Here is a 25473-nt window from a genome sequence, read left to right on the forward strand (position 1 = left end):
ATAGCCTTGATACAGATGACTTAGATTAAATAAGGTACTCCCTCACTTGTTCATAAATTATATATAATTTGTTTGCCACCTGCATATTTATTATTTCACGAAATATATTGTATTGTATTTTATTATATTATATTATATTATGTTATGTTATGTTAAGTTATGTTATGTTATGTTATGTTATGTTATGTTATGTTATGTTGTGTTGTGTTGTGTTGTGTTGTGTTGTGTTGTGTTGTGTTGTGTTGTGTTGTTTTGCGTTGCGTTGCGCTGCTTTGCGTTGCGTTGCGTCGCGTCGCGTCGCATCGCATTGCATCGCATCATATCACATCACATCAGATTATATTATATTATATTATATTATATTATATTATATTATATTATATTATATTATATTATATTATATTATAATATATCAATATGTAAAACTGGCTATTTAAAAAAGGAGGTTGTTTAATACTAGCAAATTTTAGATAGATAGAGTGATATGTAGATAGATAGATAGATAGAAGCGGAACAATAACAAACTAATTTGAAATATATCATTTGTTGCTTTATTATTGATCATAAATAGGTTTTGGTTATTGAAAATAATAACCGGCAAAGAAAAAACTTGGCAAGTACTGATATTCTGGTCTTTTCTATATCGATTATATATATATATATATATATATATATATATATATATATATATATATATATATATATATATATATATGATGTACTAAATAATGAGACAGTGGATAGGTGACACAACAACCTGGAGTAATCATAAAATGACAAGGGAATCACTTCCCGAAACAAAATATAATAAATTTTTCCTTTTCAACTCTCTCTCTCTCTCTCTCTCTCTCTCTCTCTCTCTGCCAGACATTATTAAATAGTGACAGACGTACAATCAAACTGAATCTTTCCAATCAAGGTTAGAACATGATATATTTCGGGAAAAATAATAACGTGAAATTACCTCACGAAAGTAATAGTGAATTCACTCCAGTATAATGATAGAAAACTTTTAACATTAGCTATGTTAACTTTCCTCAAAATATTATGTGATAAACATTCTAGAGATAGTGGCACCATAAATCAAGTAAAGTGTTGAAATTGCACTGGGTTGGTTCCATAACGTCTAAAAAAAAACTCATACCAAATGGAATGTATTAAAAAATATGAACAACAAAAAACACGGATACAGCAAGGCAAGGGAATAAGGTTTCATCTGCATATGTTCAAATATGCGTCTGATTTTACACAAAGTTACTTCTCTCACAAAAATTGGCGTTCTTTCCAGACATACTATAATATGGACGCGGGTGTGAAGGGAGGAATTTATATTTGATTCTGCACCGCCACATGATACGATTGCTTAAACTTTTACATTGATTGTGAAAAACGTTCACTGAATATCACATCTTAACGGTATTAGCATCATCGGTATTACGGTATAGTTTTTCTATATCCGATAGTATAAGCCCAAACAATCGAGATATACAGCTTGAATAGTTTTCCTAACATAATTTCTTTTTAATAATATTATCACTGTGTGATTGAAAATTAGCTTTAATGTTTCACAGCTTTGTCAGGTAAACAACACATGAAAAATACGATCCTTTGAATCAGTGGGCAATTGTGCTGAAAAGATCGAGGGAAGAAGAAGATCGGTTTCTAGGGATTAAATTAAGGAATATGAATTGTAATCGTGATTATTTACTGGTTTAAAACAGGCGTGAGCATGACTATGTTCATAATCATTTCCTTTAATCATTGATTGAAATATGTTACCTGTAGCATTGAAAGAGACACGCCTTCTAATAAGTGTTCACTTCCACGCGTACGGAATCTTTATCTACATTAACCTGAATTATCTGGACAATAAGTTCGATTCAACACAGTAAAGCATCCATCGTTCTTACATGCACAGACTGTTAGAGATTTGTCCAGATATGATTAATCATTAAAGGTCATTCGGACCTCTAATTATCCGAACAAAATCCACATATTACTGTCAGAATAGATAACTGACGTCAAACTTAAGTACCTGAGTTTTATGACGGCCGTTTCATGCATGACAACAAATTTAACTGCATGGAAACATTAAATCCATCTATTAAAGACATTAATGGGACTATAAAAGCATATCCTTTATGGATATAAATCCGTTATATACTGGTTAAAACGACACCGATGATGAAAATAAGGAAAGGGACCTAGAAATTATGCCCGTTAGAGCAGGTGTCCTCAGAATGTGAGTGTATGTTAATACAAGGTTTACTGCTGTGCAATTTACCTTACTTTACGAATGAAAATAATGTGGAAAATTTCCTTTCATTCTCTGGCATTTTCATAATATTGTCCTCCCATGAAACTAAATCATTTTTTATCTTGCTTACATATCAGTATGGCCACAAAAGTCAATGTTTTATCATAACCGTTTTCTTTTGAATATTGCAAATATGTACATGATGAATGTAAAAAAAATATGGAGCCATTAGTTTTAAGTTTATAAGGGTCCTATCTGCATTTAAATTTGCTGCCACCTTTTCCAACGTCGGTAATATTTGACTTCAGACCGTAGAAGGAAACTCATATATTATCACATTGCACTTTTTTATTGAGCGGGCGTTCCCATTTGTAAACTAGCGAACTTCCTCCCCGACATCGATTTCTTCCGCTACATCTGTCACGTCATCCAAATCATTGTCATCCCCTTCATCCGAACTGCTCTGGCCAATATCGTTGTCTTCATTTGTCTGTTTCTCCATATGAGATTCACCCGACTGCCCTTCTTCCGTTTTGTCTGGTGTAGGTGTTTCCTGTTGTGAAAAGGAACGTAGCTATGACAATGTGAAAACGTATGGTAATGATCACTCGGGAATGAATACCACGTGATACAGGTTTTCGATTGTTCCTGGTATTACATTTTGCATTCGATTTCAGTGATAAAACGTAACATTTACTCTAACATCGTGTTGAAATAGATCTTACAGATTATATGCAGTATAATTACAATCTAAAACTTATCAAATTTATTTAAGTGAGATTAGAGATTTCAGTCACAATATTTTCCAGTGAAGATCGCACAAATGTTAACTGAAGTTAAGGTGCAATCAGATGTACAGAGAAACATTTATTTCCTGCACGTCTTCGTTAACATAAAAATGCAAACTGTAACCATTCAAAGAGTTTATGCTCAAAATGAACATACCTGCTTCAATCGACGCCATTTAGCTCTTCTGTTCTGAAACCAGGTTTTTACCTGTGAAAAGAAAACGAAAATAATCTTATTTTTCTAATGAGTATTTTACACACTGTTTGATCAAAAGAAATTGTCCCGTCAGTACTAGATAATGCAAAGGACAATGCATTATTTTTGTTCATTGCGTATGCCCCTTCCCTCCACCCGATTTATATAAAGATGGGATTGGGGGTTGGGGGGTTGGCGGAAACAGGTCATTTAACACAGTATAATAAATTTGACTTGAGACATTAATTTTCATGTTTGAGTGTCCAACTCTGCTTTCTTTAAATATTTAAATATACTCGATTATCGAAGGTCCTGTGACACTGCGAACACGTTTGTGTCAGGAAAAGGGTTAAAATTGAACTTGTCCTTTCTCCCACTAATTAATGAATAAAGGTACTATGTTCCAACCGGAAAGGACCATATGTGAAAAGATAAATGAAAGGAAGATAATAAAAACTAATTTGAGAGCGACAAAGTAGACTAATCACGCTTGTTTCTTCCATCTTCTTCATTGCATATACAGAAAAGAAAGCAGAAATATAAAACCGTGAATTAAATGAACATCATGTACGTTCTTTGTTATACCCGTCAGTAACGTTTCCTGGTGGTATAATCCGCATAAAATAACAACGTCAAAAAGAAAAAGACATATAATAATAAAAACAGAGATAGGAATTTCACATTTCGGGAAAAAAATAGCATGATGCAATCGACAGTTTCTGAAAGTGGTAATAGAATCACTGGGAAAAAAAGCACTGTAAATGACGTCATGTAAGTACTATAACTCAAAATACGATAAAGCTATCAAGCGTCAGCTTGACACTGAGTATGATTCTGAGGTAACTAGGACTATACTCGGGCTGTTCCGCCGATGATCGGAAAAGCACTTCGGAAATACAGTAGCCGCTATTGCCTATACATATACCTAGTTTTAGTTTGTCAAACGAATTAATATGCACCATCGTAGCTTTCATTAAGACAACTCGAATGATGTGACACATGTTTGCAAGAAACATTCCCAGTTTTCTTTTTTTTAAGCATGAAGTTACAAAAAAGTTTCTTTTGCATGTTTGGTAGAAAAGTCACAAGATGTTCTGACTAGATTTTGTGGTACAGTCACTTCTGGGCAGCGCTGGTAAACAACACAGCTCATGCCGTTTGACCTTTAAAATTTCCGTATCTCATTTGGCTAGTCAGTGATTTTGTTCGCATAACCATGACATCAGTTAAATAAAAGGCTAGTTCGGAAACTAACCCCTGAACGGCAGTGACTGGTATGTAGGGTTATGTCGGTACAGTGCATCATGGGTAAAGAGTACAAAATCTTTGCTCTTTTTCAAAGATGGAAGTTTATATTTATATGCAGTCTCATGAGCATCATAAGCATCATGAGTGTAACGCAGCTGTCAATGAACGTTTGACCCAGGAGACAGTCTGGTTTTGGACTGTATTTTAAATCGCATCTGCTTTGAATTTTAACGAAAATCGATGAATATATTTACAAACTAAATCGCAGTGCTATATATTCTTGGTCAAACCTTAAATTTTCTATGGTTTCCGTTACTTTTTGCAAGTTTCTTAGACAATTGGGTTAAAACAAGAAATTGTTTTTCTACGATATTAAATCAGTTTCTGGTGGCAATGACATCGTAAGAAAAGCTATAGTACCACCCCCGAAAGCAGCTTGCTCGCGCACTACTTTTTTATTATTAAAAATATCAATCATAGCAACAAAACCAGTTTAGAAGATAGTTGCTTAAGAGCAAAACGCACAGTGTGTTCGTGTATTAACATAAGATTGCTGTACACACCTGTCTTTCTGTGAGCTGAAGCGACTTGGCAAGTCTTTTTCTCTCAGGGGGTGACAGATATTTCTGTGATTCAAACTTCTTCTCTAGCTCTACTGTTTGATCGTTGGAAAATCTAACCTGGCCTCCCTTTCTTTTGTGGATTGGTCTTTGAAGAAACGGACCCCAAAAGAATGGTTTCGGATAAACTGTAAAACAGATGGAAAAATTCAATAGACAAATGGATAATAACGTTGGAATACATATTTCTTGACCAAGACTCTTCAGAAAACATCATCTAATTATAAAAATGTATCGTCAGGTGTACATCATGGAAATAATTATAAAACATTGATGTTTTTGAACTGGTTGACCTCTAATATGATTACTTTGGACTTGTATGAAATTTGAAACAAAATATATCAAGAAAATAATTTTTTTCAGTCACAAAGCCGCAAAATATACTTTCCAACTGTATTTTCCACTTTAGATGCGAGCGCTGATTTTTGAGCTTTATATTTAGAAACATTAAAAGTAAATATTAGGTTCAAAACGAAGAGAATAAAATGTAATTTTCATTGAAGCTGAATTTGGTTCTAAAACCATACAGAATTTAAAAAATATAGTTTGTATCATTCTCTTTACTGCATTGCATGACATACAGTTTGAGGCATCCATTGTCTATTTGTTTATTTATACTATTAATTTTTTCTCGTGAAATTATATCGCAAGAATTTATATTTAAGAAAAACAAAAAATATTAAATCAATCACCTCATAGCAATTTTTTGTGCTGCATGTTTAAAATATTTAGCATTACCATAATTCACTTGGACAGCAACCATTTCCCCTAAAAAGAGAGCAAAACCCTAGCAATACAAGCAAGTTGACATTGTTTTACGTGATACCTGATATTCACTTGTTTGTTGTTGTTTTTTTTAAAGCCGTGCCTAAATAAAATCGAAAGATGATTAAAATTTCACACTCAAAGATATATACATTTCGGGAGATGGGAACAATGCTCAGCCCTTCCGTCAAGACGAGAAATGTTGTAGGCATACACATAAATGTCGCTCTGGCTGAGTGCACCGTAAATGTTGCGAGAGAAAAGCCGGAAATGTTCAGACCGTGACATTGTCTCCTTCCGTCGCTATATTATTCCATGTGAACAAAAGTAATTCCGAATATAGTTCTCACTGGCGGCGAATTACGTCCGTGGTGTCTTACTCGACTCGTTCTGAGATTGAAATTTGGAAAAGCCCGGGGCACAAAAGATGATGAAGAGTGTTGGACAGTTCTGCCACGAAACTTGAAAATAACCCCAGTCAGAACACCATGGGGCTTTTCTGGCCTAAAGACTGAGGAACAATCATGCACTTGACAACCGAACACCAGAATTTAAAAAAAAAGTTTAATATTTTAGTAGCTTATAACATATCTCTTCTCTCACCTCATGGAGAAAAATAAAAATACAAATAACGAGACTTTTCTAAGTCCCTCTAACAAGCTAACCAATAAGCACAGAGATGGGGATTCTCCGAATAGAAACTACTAATGTTTAATGCAACGCTTTCTCCCACTCCTCTATTTTCCATTCTATCTCTCCTCTATATACCTGACTACTAAAAGGGACAGGGAACCTGCATGCTGGCAAAGTATGAGACATAGACGTTACAGAGCTATGTCACAAGGCGCTACGCGAAGTGGACAGGTCTGTAACGGAGCCTTAGAAAACCCAGGTTGCCGGATATGGACACACGGTACAAAAACACGGGGATAATTTTTCATATAAAAATAGAGAATCCCGTAAAATTCAGGGATTAACCTTTTTTGAACTCTTTTGGACTTTTGTTTAGGTAATTAGGATAAAAAAATAAAAAGAGGAGGCCTAACCCGAGTCAGGGAAAACAATAAAATAAAAAATGTAGACCCTCACTTGCATACAGCCTGTCTCAATCTAATAAATAATAGCTTAATGCGAGAAACGACACAGCATGAACACACACATAAAACACTAGGTTTTTATTTTGAGTAACAAACTAGTGCACCGTTTACTCGCCAAAATTCCAAGTTGAAAATAACTCAAAAAGCCTCTGAAATAAAGAGGAAAAAAACAGACATCCCAAGGGGAAACGATAATCTGGTATAGAAGCTGTCCTTACAAATACATATGTAACATACACACATTATAGCATAACACACATAGCAAATACGGGACTTAGGAGACCTCTGGCAAAGGTCACTGGAAAAATTTAGAGAAGGGATTTCGAAAAGAGGTGAAAGAAACCTGCCTCGGATGAACTACCCTATATATAACACTAGGGACAATAAATAAATACCCCATCAAAAATTTAACTTATATACAATTTTGATCAAAATTATTTTTATAACAACAACAAACAACACACTTTTTGGGGAAACATTTACACGTAAAACACCTTTTTCTTTTTTTCGGCAAGTGGGGCGTGATCTGTCTGGTGCCCCCCCCCCCCCCCAAAGTTAACATATTTCGATGGTTGCAGATTCATTTATCACGAAAGTGTCAGCTCTTTACAATTCAGGAATTATAATCATCTATGTACAGGGTTCCATGACATATCAGTACAATCATGTCTATATAGTGCAAAGTACATGTGGGTATAACCCAAAACATACAAAACAAAAATAATGACCTAAAAGATCGATTTATCTAATTACAGTCATTTTGTATTTTATATAAGCCGCACCTTTTTAAGGAAAAAAAATCCAGTATCTTCTCAATTGAACATCGTTGATAGACGCATCACGTGGCAAAATGGTTCCCTCCATTAGTCGCCTCTTACGACATTTTCCCCTGCAGGTTTGTGAATGTAGAGAAGACCCTATGCACTCTCCCACATATCGTTAGCGGCAACTAACAGATGCGACCTTTTAAACTTGGGATGTGTCACTTCATGACATTTCAGCTGATAAGGTCTGTCTTTTTATAACAGTGGTTAATGTTGAAAATTTACTGCTGTTTTTCTGGGGGGGGGGGGTCAGAAATAGTAAACTATACGATTTTAAGACATTTGTTTTGATTCAGCATCAGTCCTTTCCTATGAGAAGAATTAATGCTGATTCTGAAAACATAGAGTAGTTCGGTGCATGCTTTTTCTTTTTCTTTCTTTCTTCAATTGTATTGTAACTGTAAAATATGGAATCTGTCAGATAAAAAATTTCTTGAAAGCTTGGTAAGTGTATACGTGATACCATTAGCGTGCATAGTTTAGAGTGTGAATATGAAATATGATATATATACTAAATCCTTGATGGCAAGCTTTAATGAAAATCGTGTGAAGTATTTTCAAACACGTTTAGTATTCTGAACTTACCCTTCGTAAGGCGGGAAAGGAGAGTTTGAGATGAAAGCGTGCAAAATTTTATAGATTAGATTTCAATCTTTAATCCGACTTTGTTTAGCTTCCTAATTTTCCGGTTGTGAGTGCCGCAGTCACGAGGCGGGCACGACGCACGCGGCTCATTTCTAATTAAAACAATAGCGGTAGATTGGTGACTAATTGAAAATTTCCGATAGCTTTTGTTTCGGAAGGGCCGCCACTCGACAACGTCCCGCTCATCCGCTATTGCCACAATTATAACCCTAATCTTGGACCCATTGACTTCCCCTATTGACGGGCGCCCTATGGCGCGACACTTGTGCCACAATTGTATTCGTATTTTAAAATTAAAAAAGTACGTGTTTAAGAAATTATTTATTTTCCTACATAACAAGAAAAAGAAATACGGGATCTTCTCAGCTAAACATCCTTAGTAATTCAAAAGTTGAACACGATTTGATATGTCTTTATATATATCACGATCTATGAACTTTTATGCAATAGTACTGAATATGTATGTCACAATTATGAAATAATAAATTATTAAGACATCATCCACTGTTTTCCCTGGCAACATTAACATCTCTCCAACTGTTTTCCCCCGTGCCTTTTCCTCAACCCTAAAACTTTATTTTTCCAACATGAAATCGTAGTGTATAAAAGACAAGAGTCTGAAAGTTCTTCCCAACCTCGTTTCCGTCTGTGTGCACGATAACATATTTGTAAACTGAGCCAAACGCACGGGTTTCTCAAACGCTGTTCGAACGTGCGGATTTTTCCCCAGGTTTCAGATTTTATTATGTAACAAATTTATGCTATTTGTATTTCGTTTTTTGTTGTTAGCTTTGTTCGATTTTAGTGATTATTTTTTTTGTTGTTGTTGTTTATAATTGGGAGTTAGCCAATTACTTGTAGCAGACGTCATAATGTATAAGATTCGTGAGACTTGATGGTAGTATCAATGGTGAGTCATTGAAAATATGGGAAACATCGACCTCAAGACAACCTAACGCCTCTGATAAGTGAATTATGGTAATGCAAAATATTTTAAACATGCAGCATTTGCAAACTTACAGAAGAAGCTAATTCTTGTTCTGATATCATTAATGTAATGTGGATATCATTAATTGAAATTTTGCTTTTATGCTTTTTGACGTATTTTAAGATATATTTCTCTTTGCTGAAAAAGCACTTAACTCCTTCTTTATCATTAAAACAGTGCTCGTTTCTTACAAGGTATGAAAGACATTAACAAGTTTCAGATCAACAAATATTGATTTCAAAAGGTCTAACAGATCTTGTCTTTGGTAGAACGTTTCTTGCCATTAGATCTTAAATCTGCAGCATTTTCGGTATTGGTTACGTGGGTAGAGCATGCTTACATTGAAAGCTTGCGAGATAATTTTGAATTTGAATTAGTTTGTAATTCACGAGCTTGTTGACTATCCAGTGAGGGATTTAGTTAAAAAGGCAAGTAATGTCGTTACTGTTGTTGTAGACTTAAAACCACATTTCGATCACATGATAGACTTTTCATGGCGATCAGTAAAACTGGTCGAGGATACATACTGAAAACCCCCAGCAAGAATCAGTGACCCACGGGAAGCTGCTGGCAAACTCTCTCACATACCGTCATAGGCCGACAAACTATATATATATATATATATATATATATATATATATATATATATATATATATATATATATATATATATATATATATATATATATATATATCAGTGACTTTGTTGTTTCTGATAGTTTAAATTGATGCAACAATATTGCTCTAAATGAATGTTATCACGTTTCCTTTTCCTGTTTTAAACATTATTTCCTTTGTATTTGGAAATAAAGAATCTGAAACAATGTAATACTTTCTGATAAGCAATCAAGATATCGAGCAGTGACTAACATTAGTTCCGATGATTGAATCTATACAATGATATTTCCCTAATTTACATGTAAACTTTCCTCCCAAATTCATAAGAAAATGAAGCTTGAAACAATGCAGAAAGTTTTAGTGAACTTTTATCTTTAGACTTGAGATTCCATTGTTTGTTTTTGTTTCGTTTTAGATATTGATTTTTGCAAGGCCACGTCAACCCGTAGAGTTTGCAAGGAGGTTATTAGGCCTAGAAACTTCACTGTTGCATGTTCTTGACTAAATTCAGCACATGGATTCTGGAAGGAATTACTGTTCTAAATCTGCCCAGAAAAACCAGTAAACACCTACCCTTTTGTTCTTCTTAAGGCCTGATACGCTGTGTTAAATATATTTATCACATGGCGGCATAAAAGAGCGAACAGAAAATAATGTTTTTGCTGAATTTAGCCTCTTGTCTTAAGTGTAGCATAAACAGAAAATAATACTGTGTTCAGCTTCTCGGCTCAAGCATGGTATGAGCAGAAAATAACATGTTTGTTCAAAAAGTTCAGTTTCACTTTTGATAATTGTGCTATTGTTTAATTAAAATAAAATTATTTAGATGTCATATAACCTACGATATTTCTTTTATTATATGCTACGACCAAATTATTTGCTAAATGAAAGTAGGAAAGTCTACGTTTAACTGAGTGGATGCGAGCTCACTATAAAATAAAATGAAAAGCATAATATAAAATATGTACATATCTTTATAAGGAAATTACGTGTAGTGATAACCTGGATGTTTACATGAAAGTTTGAGCTGGAAGCTATATGCAGTGACTTAATACTGCACTAACCAAAGGTTAAAATGTCTTTGCGCAAAGAAGGAATACAAGTTATATACACGAACGTTTTAATTATTTTTCCCAAAGAGAAAAGGCTTTGAAACTCGAGTATTTCCTGACCCTGGATAAACTTTGTTGTACAATCAATCCGGATATCCGTGATTGTAAAACAATGAATCCTCAATTGACGTTGTGTTGTTTTGTTGTTGTTTTTTTTTTTCTTTTTTTGTTCTTTGTGATCCCTTTGATTTAATCTACATGCATGTGATTATATATTTTCTTCTGCAATCGATCATGACCCCAAACGAATTCTCTTGTAATGCAGAAGAAAATCTAGCTTTTCAAAAACGTGACTGGTTTGTGTATTTTTGTCCGTTTGTGGAGAGGTTTGTAACCCGATGGTATTGTTGCAACTTTATCGCTTTTTTATGTTACAGTTTTGATTAAAATTTATTTTGAACTTTTCAGTTATACCAATGCTTGTCCGTAGCATATTCCATTGATGACCTTTTTAAACCAGGTAGGATCGGAACAAGTGCCAGTTACTAGTCTATCCGACCTGCTGCACAGAGTGGACAAATCTTTTCATAACGTGGTAATATAAATGTACTGCAGTGTTTCAATAAACAATTTGGAGATAGATTCGCTACGTCATGCAATGTCCCGTTCGTGGCGCCGTTGTTTCAGCCACACGAACACTTGTGCCTAACGCCTCGCACTCTCCAGCTGAAGAGCGCCGGAAGCATGTGGCGTTCGATAGACGAAGTGGGGTGGGGGATATGCCCGATGTATCGCCCGCTACAGAACTTGACGGTCTGTTTATTAAAACTTTTTGTTTCCAGATCAAACAGATGCTCTTTACTGCACCTAAACTTCCCTTTGAATCTCGATAAGTTATAATGAATCAGCGACTTCATCCACTTAACACAAGAGTTGTTGTTTTGCGGGTGGGTTTTTTTCTTCATTGAGTACGTATATGTAATAGATGTGCGAGCTTTTTTCTTAAATTTAATGTTTCGATTGCAAAACTAATGTCCAGTTCACTTATATTTTTTATTAATTTTGTTATTAATTTTGTATAAGTTTATGCTAAGAAAGAACAATGTTGTAACAAATGGCCCAACTCAAAACTACTGTCAATTATTCCATACTAATGGTATATTGAATGTGGTTGTTTCTATAGTTTTTGAATGTGCTTTTCTCTTTATGAACTACTACTGCTACCGCTACTACTACTACTACTCCTCCTCCTACTACTACTACTACAAATAGTAGTAGTGGTAGCAGACCCGGCCCTAGGATGTGCGGGGCCCAAAGCAGCATGCAGTGCTAAGACAGCAAGCGATGAGCGCGGGACCCCAAGCAAAGAAACTGCATTGCCTGAAAGCGCGACACGAAAGGCGGTTGCCTCGTTCGCCTTGCCCTAGGGCCGGGCCTGAGTGGTAGTATAGTAGTGATAAACATGGAGGTGATCTAATACAGAGAAAATTGAACCGTTAAGTAAATTGTACAAATTGGGAATTAGAAAGATCGGGGGAAGTTAATTCCGGTGCAGACATGCGGACGCCTAATTTATTTATATCCACAACACGCGCATCTTGTTAATATTTTGCAATCCCTTTGTTTTGGTCCTTGCTTACTCCAACCGAATATAGAGGCAATCTATGATTACACACTTCTCTGCTAAGAAGCGAAGTACGTTTTAGAGGCGCTAACTTACTTTACCACTTACCTTCACAAATATTCACAATGTCCCAGCCTAGTTTTCACTTAATAATCTAACCTTTTTGACCTGAGATGGGAAATTTGTCAATCCACGGGACGAAGAAGGCGGTGCAATTCCAAATATATAACATCGGAGTGTAAACAAAGCCTACTTACTTAGATCAAGCCAGTATTCCACAGACAATGTATTCAATAAACACGGCAGAATGATATTGTATGTAGTCGAAAATTCGTGCAAATCACGTCTTTACTACATCCGTGTTTAATAAATGTTATTAAAAAAGAACATTAAAAGCTAGGTCACCGTAGCTACGGTCTTAAGTACTGTGAACATACATGTATTTCACTCATGTGCAATAAAATTAAAGTTTGTAAGTTTCGTTATGGATGAAGGAAGAAGCTGTACAGGACGTGTATTTCTATCAATTTGTTTCTAGTTCAAAAGCATTCTTACTTGCCTGGTACCTTTGAATCACTATCCTCATATCATTTTTTAAAAAGCTTTTTCTAAAATTAAAAAAAAAATAATAAAAATTTCCTTTCAAAAAAAAAAAAAAAACAAAAAAACAAAACAACCTATAATAACTAATGGCAATTTGTTTTAATACTATACAGAAACCGATTATCCCTGCTGTGATGTCCCTTACAGTAACATATAGCAGACAAATGAGGCTTGTCTAAGACAGGAAATAACGCGAACAATCAATATGCACATTATAGACTCATAATAGCTTACTTACTTGTGTTAAATGTTTGTTAATATTTATTTAACATTTAATAGTTAATCTGTTAAAGATAATAGTTTCCTTCCAAAAGATGGTGAAAATGAGTTAGGCACTACACGAAATTAAATAGACTTTCAAGTGTTTATTGCATGGTATCAGCAAAATAGACCCTATAACAAAATAATTATAAGTACATATATACTACAAATTATTTTTATCTATTTGTAAGAAATATAATAAATATAATCATACTATAATATAAGAAGAAAAAAATTACGTATTGATGTTGCTTATTATTTTAACGTTTAAGAAATATAATAGAATTTGTGGTGTTTAGATGACAACAAATTCACCGATTCGTTTCAGACAGAAATTAAAATGTATTCTTATGACTCTTAAAATCTTATATATACATGCATACATACGTACGTACAAACACACATCTACATATATACATGCAAACATACGTACGTATGTACATATATGCTTACATACATACATACATACATACATACATACGAACATCAGTCTGCCTAATCATTCAATAACATAATGCTGCATTTAACGGTACTGGGGAGAACGGAAAGAAAGACAATGTGCAATTTGTTGTGTTTTATATCAAAATTATATTTCTTTTACCTTTTTCCAATCCCAATAGATGCGTGTGTCGTTTCTTATAACCCATTTGCTGTTGGATACAAACACTAGTTTTTCGATTATATTTTTGTAATTATAATTCTCGCATAATTTTTTATTTTAGAATGTATTAAGAGATCTTCATTTCAAAGGCAAAGGGTTATTGCACTACATGCATTTAAATGATACAAATTAAGATTATCTTTTGTAAACCAAATTGTAAAAAAATATCAAAGTGCTAATGATTTTTTGAAAACCTGAAATGGGGAGTACACATATCTTTGAATTATACTTTTCACATTATCTGATTGTTTCTTGGGAACAACACAATCAAAGTAAGTACAATAGTGAACCTAGAAACTTTTGATCTTGCAATTCAGAAATTAACAAAATAAGGCAATGATCGTTAGCTTAGTATAAGCAATAGTTTAAACACATAATGAATTTTATTGTAGAGAATGGATTCATCAAAAATAATTTGGGGAGTTCAGAAATATCTCTTTTATCGTTTAGGAGGAGCGTAAAGAAGTAGATGAAGAATCAGTGTGACGAAAACCACGGTTTGTGTCCAGAGGGTGAAGCCCACGGAAGCTCCTGCATTTAAAGTGTTTTCATTGTAACCATCTAACGGTAAAGAAAACACCGTAGAAAGCATTCGTATTGTTTCGCGCTAATTTGTAGGGGGTGAAAAGTATGTGCGTGGATGGTGTAGGTGGGGTGGGATCTGTACATTTCAATTTAAATAATTCATTTATGACTTTTTAAGTCAGTAATGAAATCATAACTCAAATGTTCCATAATTATAGTGCTTTCTCACCAATTAAATTTTCATGGAATAATTTGTTTCAGTCGCAGATTATTGTGTTCAAATATACTGAACTGACAATTTTGCTGCAGGTCTGTTGCAGCATACAAAAATACCTCCCTGTAATCACGGCTCCTCACGACTTAGTTTCATTTAACGTCAAAGCAGGAATAATTTGGAAAAAGGCTGGAGTGATGCATACATTGGTCGATGTTCTATTTAATATTGGGGAAGCATCGGTTTGCCAGTTAAACAAAGCTTTTGATTTTCAACAAAATAAGAAAGACTGAGAAAAACTTGCAAACTAACGGACTTGGTTTTACAAGAATTGCTTGGTTTTAGTCGCTCATGTCGTCTCAATCGCGTGTTGTGTATAAACTCAATCTGCCTAATCTACAACAAATTGAAATCCAATCAAAACTATCTTAATTGTTTGCCGTAGTTTTGGTAGGCTTGCCGTTGATCTGACGAACTTAATGCTATCCGCCAACAAAGATTAAGGGTATGCACGGAGTCATATCTCGCAGTCGGTTTTCGTAAGAGGATTGGATAATTAACACTCCATATTTATCAGTAAGTTTTGAATTCTCTTCACATTTATCGGACTTATTGTCTAATGGGCAAATAATGGTAGATCCTAATTATCTTGGGTCTGGGTAAAATCTGAATATTGCTTTCAGAATTGTTCTCATGATATAAGAGTTGACACTGAATATCGAGCAAATAAAGTTGATAAAATATCAATTACTCATAAATCGTTCCTAGTGTATAAAAGAATAAGAGAACTAATCATTATAGAGGCAGATACTAGCATTAAAAATTATACATACATACATACATACATACATACATACATACATACATACATACATACATGCATACATACATACATACATACAAACATACATACATACATACATACATACATACATACATACATACATACATACAGTCAGACAGTCAGACAGATAGACATAACCAATACATAACTTTTCTTTGTTTAAACGAAATTTTGCTCTTTTTGTACCTGTTAGATGAATTTGCATTTTTAGTTCGGAAAACCGTAAATATCATACATTTTGAAGTTCTCGACGACAATGATAATCCACTCTTTAATTTATTATTTACAATAAGGAAATTGGTTTTAAAGCCTTTTCCGAACTTAGAGAAAAAATTGTGTTAGAAATATTGCGTGTACTTGGTTATTATTGTTGTGGGTTGAACGCCATTTTTCATCACATGGCAGCCAGTATATCTAGTAGAAGAAGAACCCGTGAAGATCTACCGACCTACGGGAAGCTACTGCCAAGCTTTGTCACCTACCCGCGTTGGGCGAGCCGAGACTCGAACCCACCTATATGTATTTTATTTGGTATATATTAATGGTCAGTGATAGATTACCGTCAGAACCGATACGGAATACGGATAGATAAATATTTATCCAACATTTAATGAGTAGACGAGTAGACGTTGACCACTCCTGTTACCTAAATGGTTAGAGCGAGCGCCTCGGATGCGGGAGGTCGCGGGTTCGAACCCGGCCGCGTCATACCGATGACATAAAAACGGTACTAACAGCTACATCGCATGGAGCTCAGCATTAAGACTTTAGTGTTAGGACTGGTCGGAATGGTGTCAGATTAATGTGAATGGGTGGGACATGATACCACATATATAATGTGTATGTGGCATATATATATATATATATATATATATATATATATATATATATATATATATATATATATATATATATATATATATATATATATATATATAAAAGAAGTCTTCTTTACCTTCAAAATATTAAAATTTGCAATATGTATTGAAAATGGCAAAAGCTGTCTCGGACATAGAAAATGCACAGAACATAACAGATGGAATGTAAACTAGAACAGTACGATGTATATTTATTTTAAGCCTGGAGGAGGTTGAAAGGTAGCCGACAGAGTGAGAAACATATTTATTTCATTGTTGTTTAGTTGCTTTTAAAGAGAATCGAAGCTTACGTCAAACTGAGACCTTAAGTTGCATCCATGTTTGAAATCTCGCATCTACAAATCTTATCCGATCCAAGATAATTCAATCAAATGAAAATGAAATTACCTTGTTTATTTTCAAATTGGCATCAACAACGTTAGTTGAATAAATATAAGAAAGATTAAAGACTTCCATATTATATATTGTTTATTTGTAATTTAGGCCACTTAGTCTCGGGCTCGGCTCGGGGATGTGAGACAGTTTGTCAGTAGCTTCCCTGATTCGTTTGTTCTCTCTGGGGTTTTCCTGGATTTTTCCTTGGCAAATATAATGACTACCATGCATACATAACCTATCTTATGCTGAAAAATGGCGCAAACCCCACAATAACAACAACAATAACAAAAACAATAAATATACAAATAAAACAGTTTTAAAAATACACTTGTGGCTCTTTGCAAACACGGGCAGTAAGTCATTTAGGTAGAAAATCACTGATATGAAATTAATTTTCTTTGTGACATTTTTAATAATTGTCATTAACATTGCCATATTTTTCTCGCACAGCAATAACTTTAAAGTTAAACATGCTATAGTTAAAACTCAAATGGGTTTGGTTTTTTTAATTTGAAATGTAAACATTTTCACTAGATTTGCTGTTATTTGTCATTTATTCTCTAGCAAGCACGGATGAATCAGTTGTCTTTATCATGTTAAAGGAAAGACACCCACCTCCATGAAAAAAAAAACAGCAAGCGAAGACAATTAAAATTTGTGACAAAATTAAATGGCATATTTACACTGTTTTACATGAAATAAGTACTTGAAACTGAATATCGAGGATATATTTGTGAGGTAGAATTGTTATTTGAACGTTTACTCATCTATTATATTCAGATATACGCATATATATGAAAACAGAAAAATTGCGACAAATTTTCTTAAATGAATTAATTTTTCTCGTTAAAGTATGAAATCGTATGATATTGTAACTCTAGTGAATCTGATATTTTTGGTCACAATCCGACAACAACAAATGTATTGAAAAGATTTATGATCAATCAATTTTATTTTATGCGAAAACTATTACTTCTACTACTACTACTACTACTATTATTATTATTATTATTATTATTATTATTATTATTATTATTATTATTATTATTATTAAATATGATTCAAGTGTACGTTATATATATATATATATATATATATATATATATATATATATATATATATATATATATATATATATATATATATATATATATATATATATATATATATATATATATATATATATATATATATATATGTATACGATTAAACATTTTTTTGAAAACAACTGCATGAAAACTCAATCAAGGCAAAACATTATTCACAGTAAATTAGACAATTTCATAGAGCCAAATAAACTCAGAAAATCGAAAACATTGAGAAGTGATTATTGAAAGCAATTTTCCTTCAAAATTAAATATATCACGTATGTTCTGCAGTTACCTTCAGAATAGCCTTAGAATGTGCCAGAACTAATGTTAAACATGGTTTTTAATGTATATACGTCTATAATGGCTCTGACTGATTATGGTTCCACCATATTTGATTTCGCAATGCTAATAATCTTGATCGGATAAACTCCAAAAACGATCCGTTAGAAAGATTACAAAAAAAACAAGCCATCCTCATATTTATTGCTTAATTTAGAATGGTTACCTTTTTAATTACACGGTAAAAACATGAAAACTATTTTGACAATAAATATTTTGATAGAAAGGCTATTATCAATGATTTCTTAACTTCAGCTTCAACCATTAGAACAATATACATTCCATATTGTACTCTAATCTTCGCTTGCCTAAATTCCACACGACCCCATACAAAACATCTCTTACATTTTCTGCAGCAGTGTTGTGAAATATACTTCCCAACGATATAAACAAAATCCAGCGCTCTTTCTTTCAAGAACTTGCGTCACAAATATCTTCTTTCTGATTATGCCATAGCTCAAACAAATTGAGATTACAAACTTGGATACCCCCACAAATTTCCTATCTCCCAAACCTACATTTATGTCTGTTAATCTGCTTTAAAGTATGTGTATGTGTGTGTGTGCGTACGTGCGTGCATGTGTGTGTGTGTGTGTGTGTGTGTGTGTGTGTGTCCTGTGGACATATTGAATGTTCAGTATAGTTCTTGATCATTCGAATGCTCCCATTTTGTCTCCTTAGCGATCGGTCGACTTGTATGTTTGGTCGCTATTTAGGTGTGTGTTTGTATGTGAGTATATATATATATATATATATATATATATATATATATATATATATATATATATATATATATATATATATATATATATATATATATATATATATATATATATATATATATATATATATATATATATATATGATAAATGTAAGTAGGTATACGAAATATACGAAATATGTTTGATGATTGCATTTGTGTCAGACACTGTAAGATATTTATACGTTGCACTTATAGTTTGGATTTTCTATTATTTAATGATTTAATGATTGCTTGTGAGACTATTAGATTCACGATCAAACATACTATCCTCAGAAAATGAAGTTATTATTATTATTATTATTATTATTAGTAGTAGTAGTAGTAGTAGTAGTAGTTGTAGTAGTAGTACCACTACTACTACTACTACTAGGGTATATCATTATACATGTTGCTAAATTACAGAAAGAAAATTTTGTATTAGTAAGAAAAAATATGTTAGAAAGATTAAAAGACATACAGACAAAATAACAGAAAGGAAAGGAAGGAAGAAAAGAAGGGGAATAAAATCATGATAGATAGATAAAACATAAATTAAGTAATAAACAGTGGTGTAAAGACCAGTTTGCTTGTACTTCTAATAAAGGTGAACTGCAAACATATACGATTAAGACAAGCTTCTAAAAGTTGACCTATACCTTTCGAATAAGCGTTGCACTGGCCCTCCAAGAATGTATATTCGGGTCTAGAATATGGGACGGCACACATTTGTCTCATGAAAGCCTCGTGACATCCCACGGTGGGTGCCATGAAAGTCTGCGACAATATGGTCGGGTCATAGATAGGAAGAGGTTTATAAAGCGTTGGCGCTGTCAAAGAGTTCGTTTGCAAAGCTGCTGGGTTCAAGGGGGTGGGTCGGGCAAGCTCGGTGGCCGGTTTAATGGGAAACATGTGAGTTTCTCTTTTTCCTAAAATATCGTCAATAAGAAAAGAAGTTTGTCCAGACACTGTGTTAGCAGCCCCATGGCTGAACGCATGAGAAGCCGTGGAAGAAGGCACAAGATTTGAAGCATACAATGGTGAAGAATGGGCGTATAAAGAACTCAGTCCTCCATCCAACATCTCCCTAGAATCATGACCCACCAAACTAGAATGCTGTGGTAGAAGATGCAACATGTTGGCTGTTCATAAAGGGACGCTATCTACTCCTCTTTCGACTGAGCGTTGCACATGCCCTCCACAAAAGTTAACAGCAATACACGTAATCACAGACAATCCGGATAGCCAAGACGAATGGACATTGAATAAGCTATTTCAGATGAATCAATGTCTCTTTTCCTCAGCAACCTTCCTGGAGTAGGTTATGTTTCAATTTCAGTTTTGCGCTGTATCCTTTTATACAATAACCACACACATTCAGACAACAAATAATTGTGCCATTATTGTTTGAAATAATAGGACAATGCACACTTATCATCGGCACACGGAAGTTTTATATGATCTAAGTGACAAAAACAATAGACGATTAATCCCTCCAAGTTGAATGTTAAAGTTTATCTATCACTGTTTTCGTCGGACATACTGTTGTTGTGCTTGATTTAAAAGACCTTGTGATATCAGTGATGAAAGAGACGGGATTCTGCAGGATGGCACTGTTATTTTGGGTATTAGCAGTTATACTATTGCCAACCTTTTGATACCCTTCAGTAAAAACGGTGGCAAATGATACCCATACTACGTTCCTTCGACCAATAAGGTATTGCTCTTGATGGATAAGTTTTATCCAATTGCTTATCTATAACCGTAATCCCGCTGGTTACGCCAGTGAGTGTACCAAGTGTTGACCAATCGAGGGGTTTGCTTTGTACTGATATATTTGCACATCTATCTATCAGTTTGCCTTGCTGGTTAGAAGTACTTAATTTGGTGTTGTTCACTTGCAAAGGGAGGCGTGGCCTGGGGAAAGAACTTAGCAAATTGTGATGGAAGGTCTAGTGTGACTCAAGGTCCCTCTTTAAGTTAGAAGAAGTTTTTAACAAAGGATTCAGGACTAGGTAGGAAACGGACAGGGCTGAGATAAAGTAAATAGACGTAAAGAAGTGGCTGTGATGTCCAGATTGTTTTCGCTAATAAGATAAAATTTATCAAAACAAATGCCTCAGACGATTTGGGAGCGATGCTCGTCTCATGAATAAAAACAAAGTGATATCGAGAATCGTCTTTTATTTTGTTTAAGGGAGGGCAAAGGTAGGAAATTTCAAAATAATTTTTCTCGATAAAGCACTTTGCTTAAATGCTCATAAGCTGACAATATACTAAATACATCTTTATTTAAGGTGGCTATTCATTTCAACAAGTAACATTAGTTGTTATTTGCTAAACATAAGTTCTAACAAGCGATACTGGGGCAAAGTATCGTGCTTAAGGGTACTAGAAACAGTACGACAGCATTGATGTTCGAACTTGCAAACCGACAGCTAAGAGTAGTACGCTCCGCCAACTTAGCTATCACGTTTCTCAAACGCATGAAGACATATTTTAAATTGAAATGTATTGTATTACCAGTCTGCAGAGCTATATTTTTGGATATTTTTAAACCAATTAATAAGTAAATTACAGAGAGAAAAACAATAAGTTAATAAGACAGTGGAAGAGAAAGAGAAACTATTACATATATATAAAGAGAAAGATAAACTATTACACACATACGAACACACACACACACAATATATATATATATATATATATATATATATATATATATATATATATATATATATATATATATATATATATATATATATATATATATATATATATATATATATATATATATATATATATATAGAGTACCATGAATAATGGCAGCTTTATTTTGTAAGATGATTCACTGGAACAGTGGCGTTCTAAGGAGGGCAATCCGCCCCAGGTGACAACCAGAGGGGGGGGTGCCATCGGGAGAGTTTAAATATCAGTACAAGTTTTCAATCCAAATGAAACACTCGCCAAAGTAAATTTTTGGGGGTTTCGAATTTGCTTATGACAGCAATCTACTTTCAAACATAATCTATCGTTTTGTGTGTTTACAATTTAAAATTATTTGTGGGGGTGCCATAGGAAGGATCCGCCCAGGTGCCAAATACTTTAGGTACGCCCCTTCACTGTAGTAAAATTCACGGAGCTACTTCCGTTCTTACTAGAGAAAATTTTGATTTAAAATCATTATAAATAACACAAAATGTCTTTCTTATTTATCAATATAATCTATTTAAAAAATCTGTAATTTTACTGTAGGGGGAGATTGTAAAGGAATTCCGAGTTGATTTGTTAGAAACACATCAAAATATTTTGTCTTCTTTAAATTTAAAATTTAGATTTAAAAACCAGCATTATTGCGCATGAAATCCCTTAGAAATGAACTATCTCCTTTCATCTAGTATTGAAAACGTGTGCCTCTTTAGCTTGTTATCAAACAATAATTATGCTTACTTAGAAAACAAATAAACAAATCAATGACTTCTTCATATTTTTAATTCGTTCCATTATTTAATCATTTTCCGGAACAGAACAGCTTCCAACCAACTCAAAAAGAATGTACAAAATGTTTAGACGCGTTATTACAACGATCAAAATTAGACCAGATAAACGGCGTTTCGAATGAATGAATGAATGAATGAATGGATGAAATAATGAATGAATGAATGAATGAATGAATGAATGAATGAATGGATGAGCGAACGAATGAATGAATGAATGAATGAATGAATGAATGAATGAATGAATGAATGGATGGATGGATGGATGGATGGATGAATGAATGAATGAATGAATGAATGAATTGCGTGTGGGTTGGATGGATGGATGGATGGATGGGTGGACCAATTAGTCGTGCATATTAATTGTAGCACAGCGTTTCCAGGTCATGCATAATTGGCTCTATATACCGAGCTGGATTTGTTGCATTGCTCAGCATAAACTCTGCCAGGGGCTGCGATATCCCACGTCTACACTAATTAAAGTCCGGGATTTTAAGGGAGTGCAAGGCTCACTAATTTGCATAGCTTTCTAATTTAAATCATAATTTTTGTCCTGAAAAAAACCCAAAGAGGGTGATTTACAGAATACATTTTAAAAAGTTGTGCACCTTCCATAAAACTAGGACGAAACGTTGGAAATCATGAAGATTTTTAATTCTACGCATTATGAAGCCATACAGATTTAGTTGACCCTCTCGGTTGAATAATTTCTTATCCGACAACCAAACTGTAGATCTCAATTTAGATAAACATTCACACCTATCTAGGGTACCACGCTGGATTAATTGCCGATTTCACTGTATGATAGTTGACGTTATACCCATCCGATGTCAATTTCATCATGAAAATAACCACCCCCAAAACTGCAGCCTCCAACCGTAAAAGTTTCTCAACTGACCGTGACGGAATAAACATGTCATGCGTCATACAAAGATCCTGTTTTCTTTTGGCATTCAAGTCATGTCGAGATGTATTGTGATGCGTCACTATTTTCTGCGATAATTGTAATAATTTACGCTTATATTTTAAAAGATAAAAATATCACAGATTTTCAATTTTTTCTTTTTTTCACTAAATATATTAATTACAAAAAAATACATTCGAGAATTCTTTTGTCGGTTGCTTTTCTAATGATTACAATTTTTTAACGCAACTTCTCTGAGATGGTTTTATTTTGATTTAGGCAAAAATTTGTAAATAAAAAGTACTCTTGCTTTCTTTGACAACTTTTCTTCTTCTGTTTCTTCTTCTTCTTCTTCTTCTTCTTCTTCTACTACTACTACTACTACTACTACTACTACTACTACTACTACAGCTATCGCCACTAAAACTGATACTGTTCACTTGCTGAAGCTGCTGTTGTTCTAAATAATGATAATAATGATAATAATAATAATAATAATAATAATAATAATAATAATAATAATAATAATAATGTAGGAATTTCAGGGTATTTTTCACCTGGGTGAAATACGGACAAAATATTCAAACATTTCAATTAACTGAACTTTGTTCGATTAGGACAGGTATGACACTGACGTATTGAAGTTACCAAGTTTTGTCTTGATTAACATCACAACCTGAAGAGATCGGTTTACAAGAAATTATCAAGTCAAGCACGTCAGACACGAGAACTCACTTCACAAAATGAAGTGTTTTGGGGTGTAAATATTTCATAATTAAAAATAAATTCTTTTACACTAGCTTTATGCAGGTTGTAAATGTCAATAAAAGTAGACATGCATCGTAATATTTTATATAAATCACGAAGAATGGACAAGCAACATAGAAAATTCAAGGTTCGCTTATTTGTACAATGAATGAGTGAATAAATGAATGAATGAACGAATGAATGAATGAATGAATGAATGAATTCTACCTATTTTTCTCCAACATTATCTAAGGAACAAACTTAGTTTTAAATCCCTTTTACACATTTTACATTTTGAATCTTGAATAAAAATAAAGAAATGCAAAAGTTTCTGCTTATAATCGGTCTTGATAGGAAGCGAGTTAAAAAGGTTTAAACATTTAAACAAACTGAACTTTACATGGTTTGAAACGCTGCATTCAAGCAACGCCATTTGTGTAGCTTAATGCTGTTGGTAAAGTACTAATTAACTTAAGCACAGACAATGAAAATATGACAGTAATAATATAATATATAATATAAATCTGCATTTATAACCTTGAAGCTGAATCTTTTTTAAATTTCTGTGTACTAAGTATATAATTTTAATGGCAGACGTCTTCAGAACAAACGAGCGAAAGAACGAACGAACGGATGAATGAATGACTGAATGAATGAATGAATGAATTAGGTCACGTTGTAAAATAGATTTATCTGATTTGTAGTGTTGTTATTGTTGGCCAAATGTAGCAATATGTCATTTGATATTACGAACTGCATACATACATACATACATACATACATACATACATACATACATACATACGCTAAGCACAGACAAATATGAACAATCCTTTTTTGTGGAATGGCAGAGATTTCTATCCAAGTCAAAATTTGGTGACCGCATTTTATTGCCATACTCCACGATAAGTGGGCGCCACTATTAAATTTAGATTTTTAAACGACCCTACTCAGAGGATTGTTGAGATATTTCTGGCCCAATACAATGACCCTTTATAGATTGTTATGAAAACCCCAAACTATCATAACAAATTTATGGGCATGACTTGACATCTGTACTGGGAAAGTCT

At 33.7% G+C, this 25473-nt stretch overlaps 1 protein-coding gene across 1 annotated transcript; it reads right to left on the reverse strand.

Annotated features, from left to right (window-relative positions):
* Positions 1-537: 537 nt before the first annotated feature.
* Positions 538-21105, reverse strand: LOC149795135 (hematopoietically-expressed homeobox protein hhex-like). Its single transcript, XM_089964842.1, has 4 exons — positions 19915-21105; positions 5053-5237; positions 3203-3253; positions 538-2810 (listed from the first exon to the last, which is right to left on the reverse strand). Exons 1-4 carry the CDS (start codon positions 20390-20392, stop codon positions 2634-2636), a joined length of 891 nt encoding a protein of 296 aa, XP_089820968.1. The 5' UTR covers positions 20393-21105; the 3' UTR covers positions 538-2633.
* Between the last annotated feature and the right edge of the window lie 4368 nt (positions 21106-25473).

This window comes from Sinohyriopsis cumingii, chromosome 7 (assembly GCF_028554795.1).
Source record: "Sinohyriopsis cumingii isolate HCF-2022 chromosome 7, ASM2855479v2, whole genome shotgun sequence".
Taxonomy (NCBI): Eukaryota; Metazoa; Mollusca; class Bivalvia; order Unionida; family Unionidae; genus Sinohyriopsis; species Sinohyriopsis cumingii.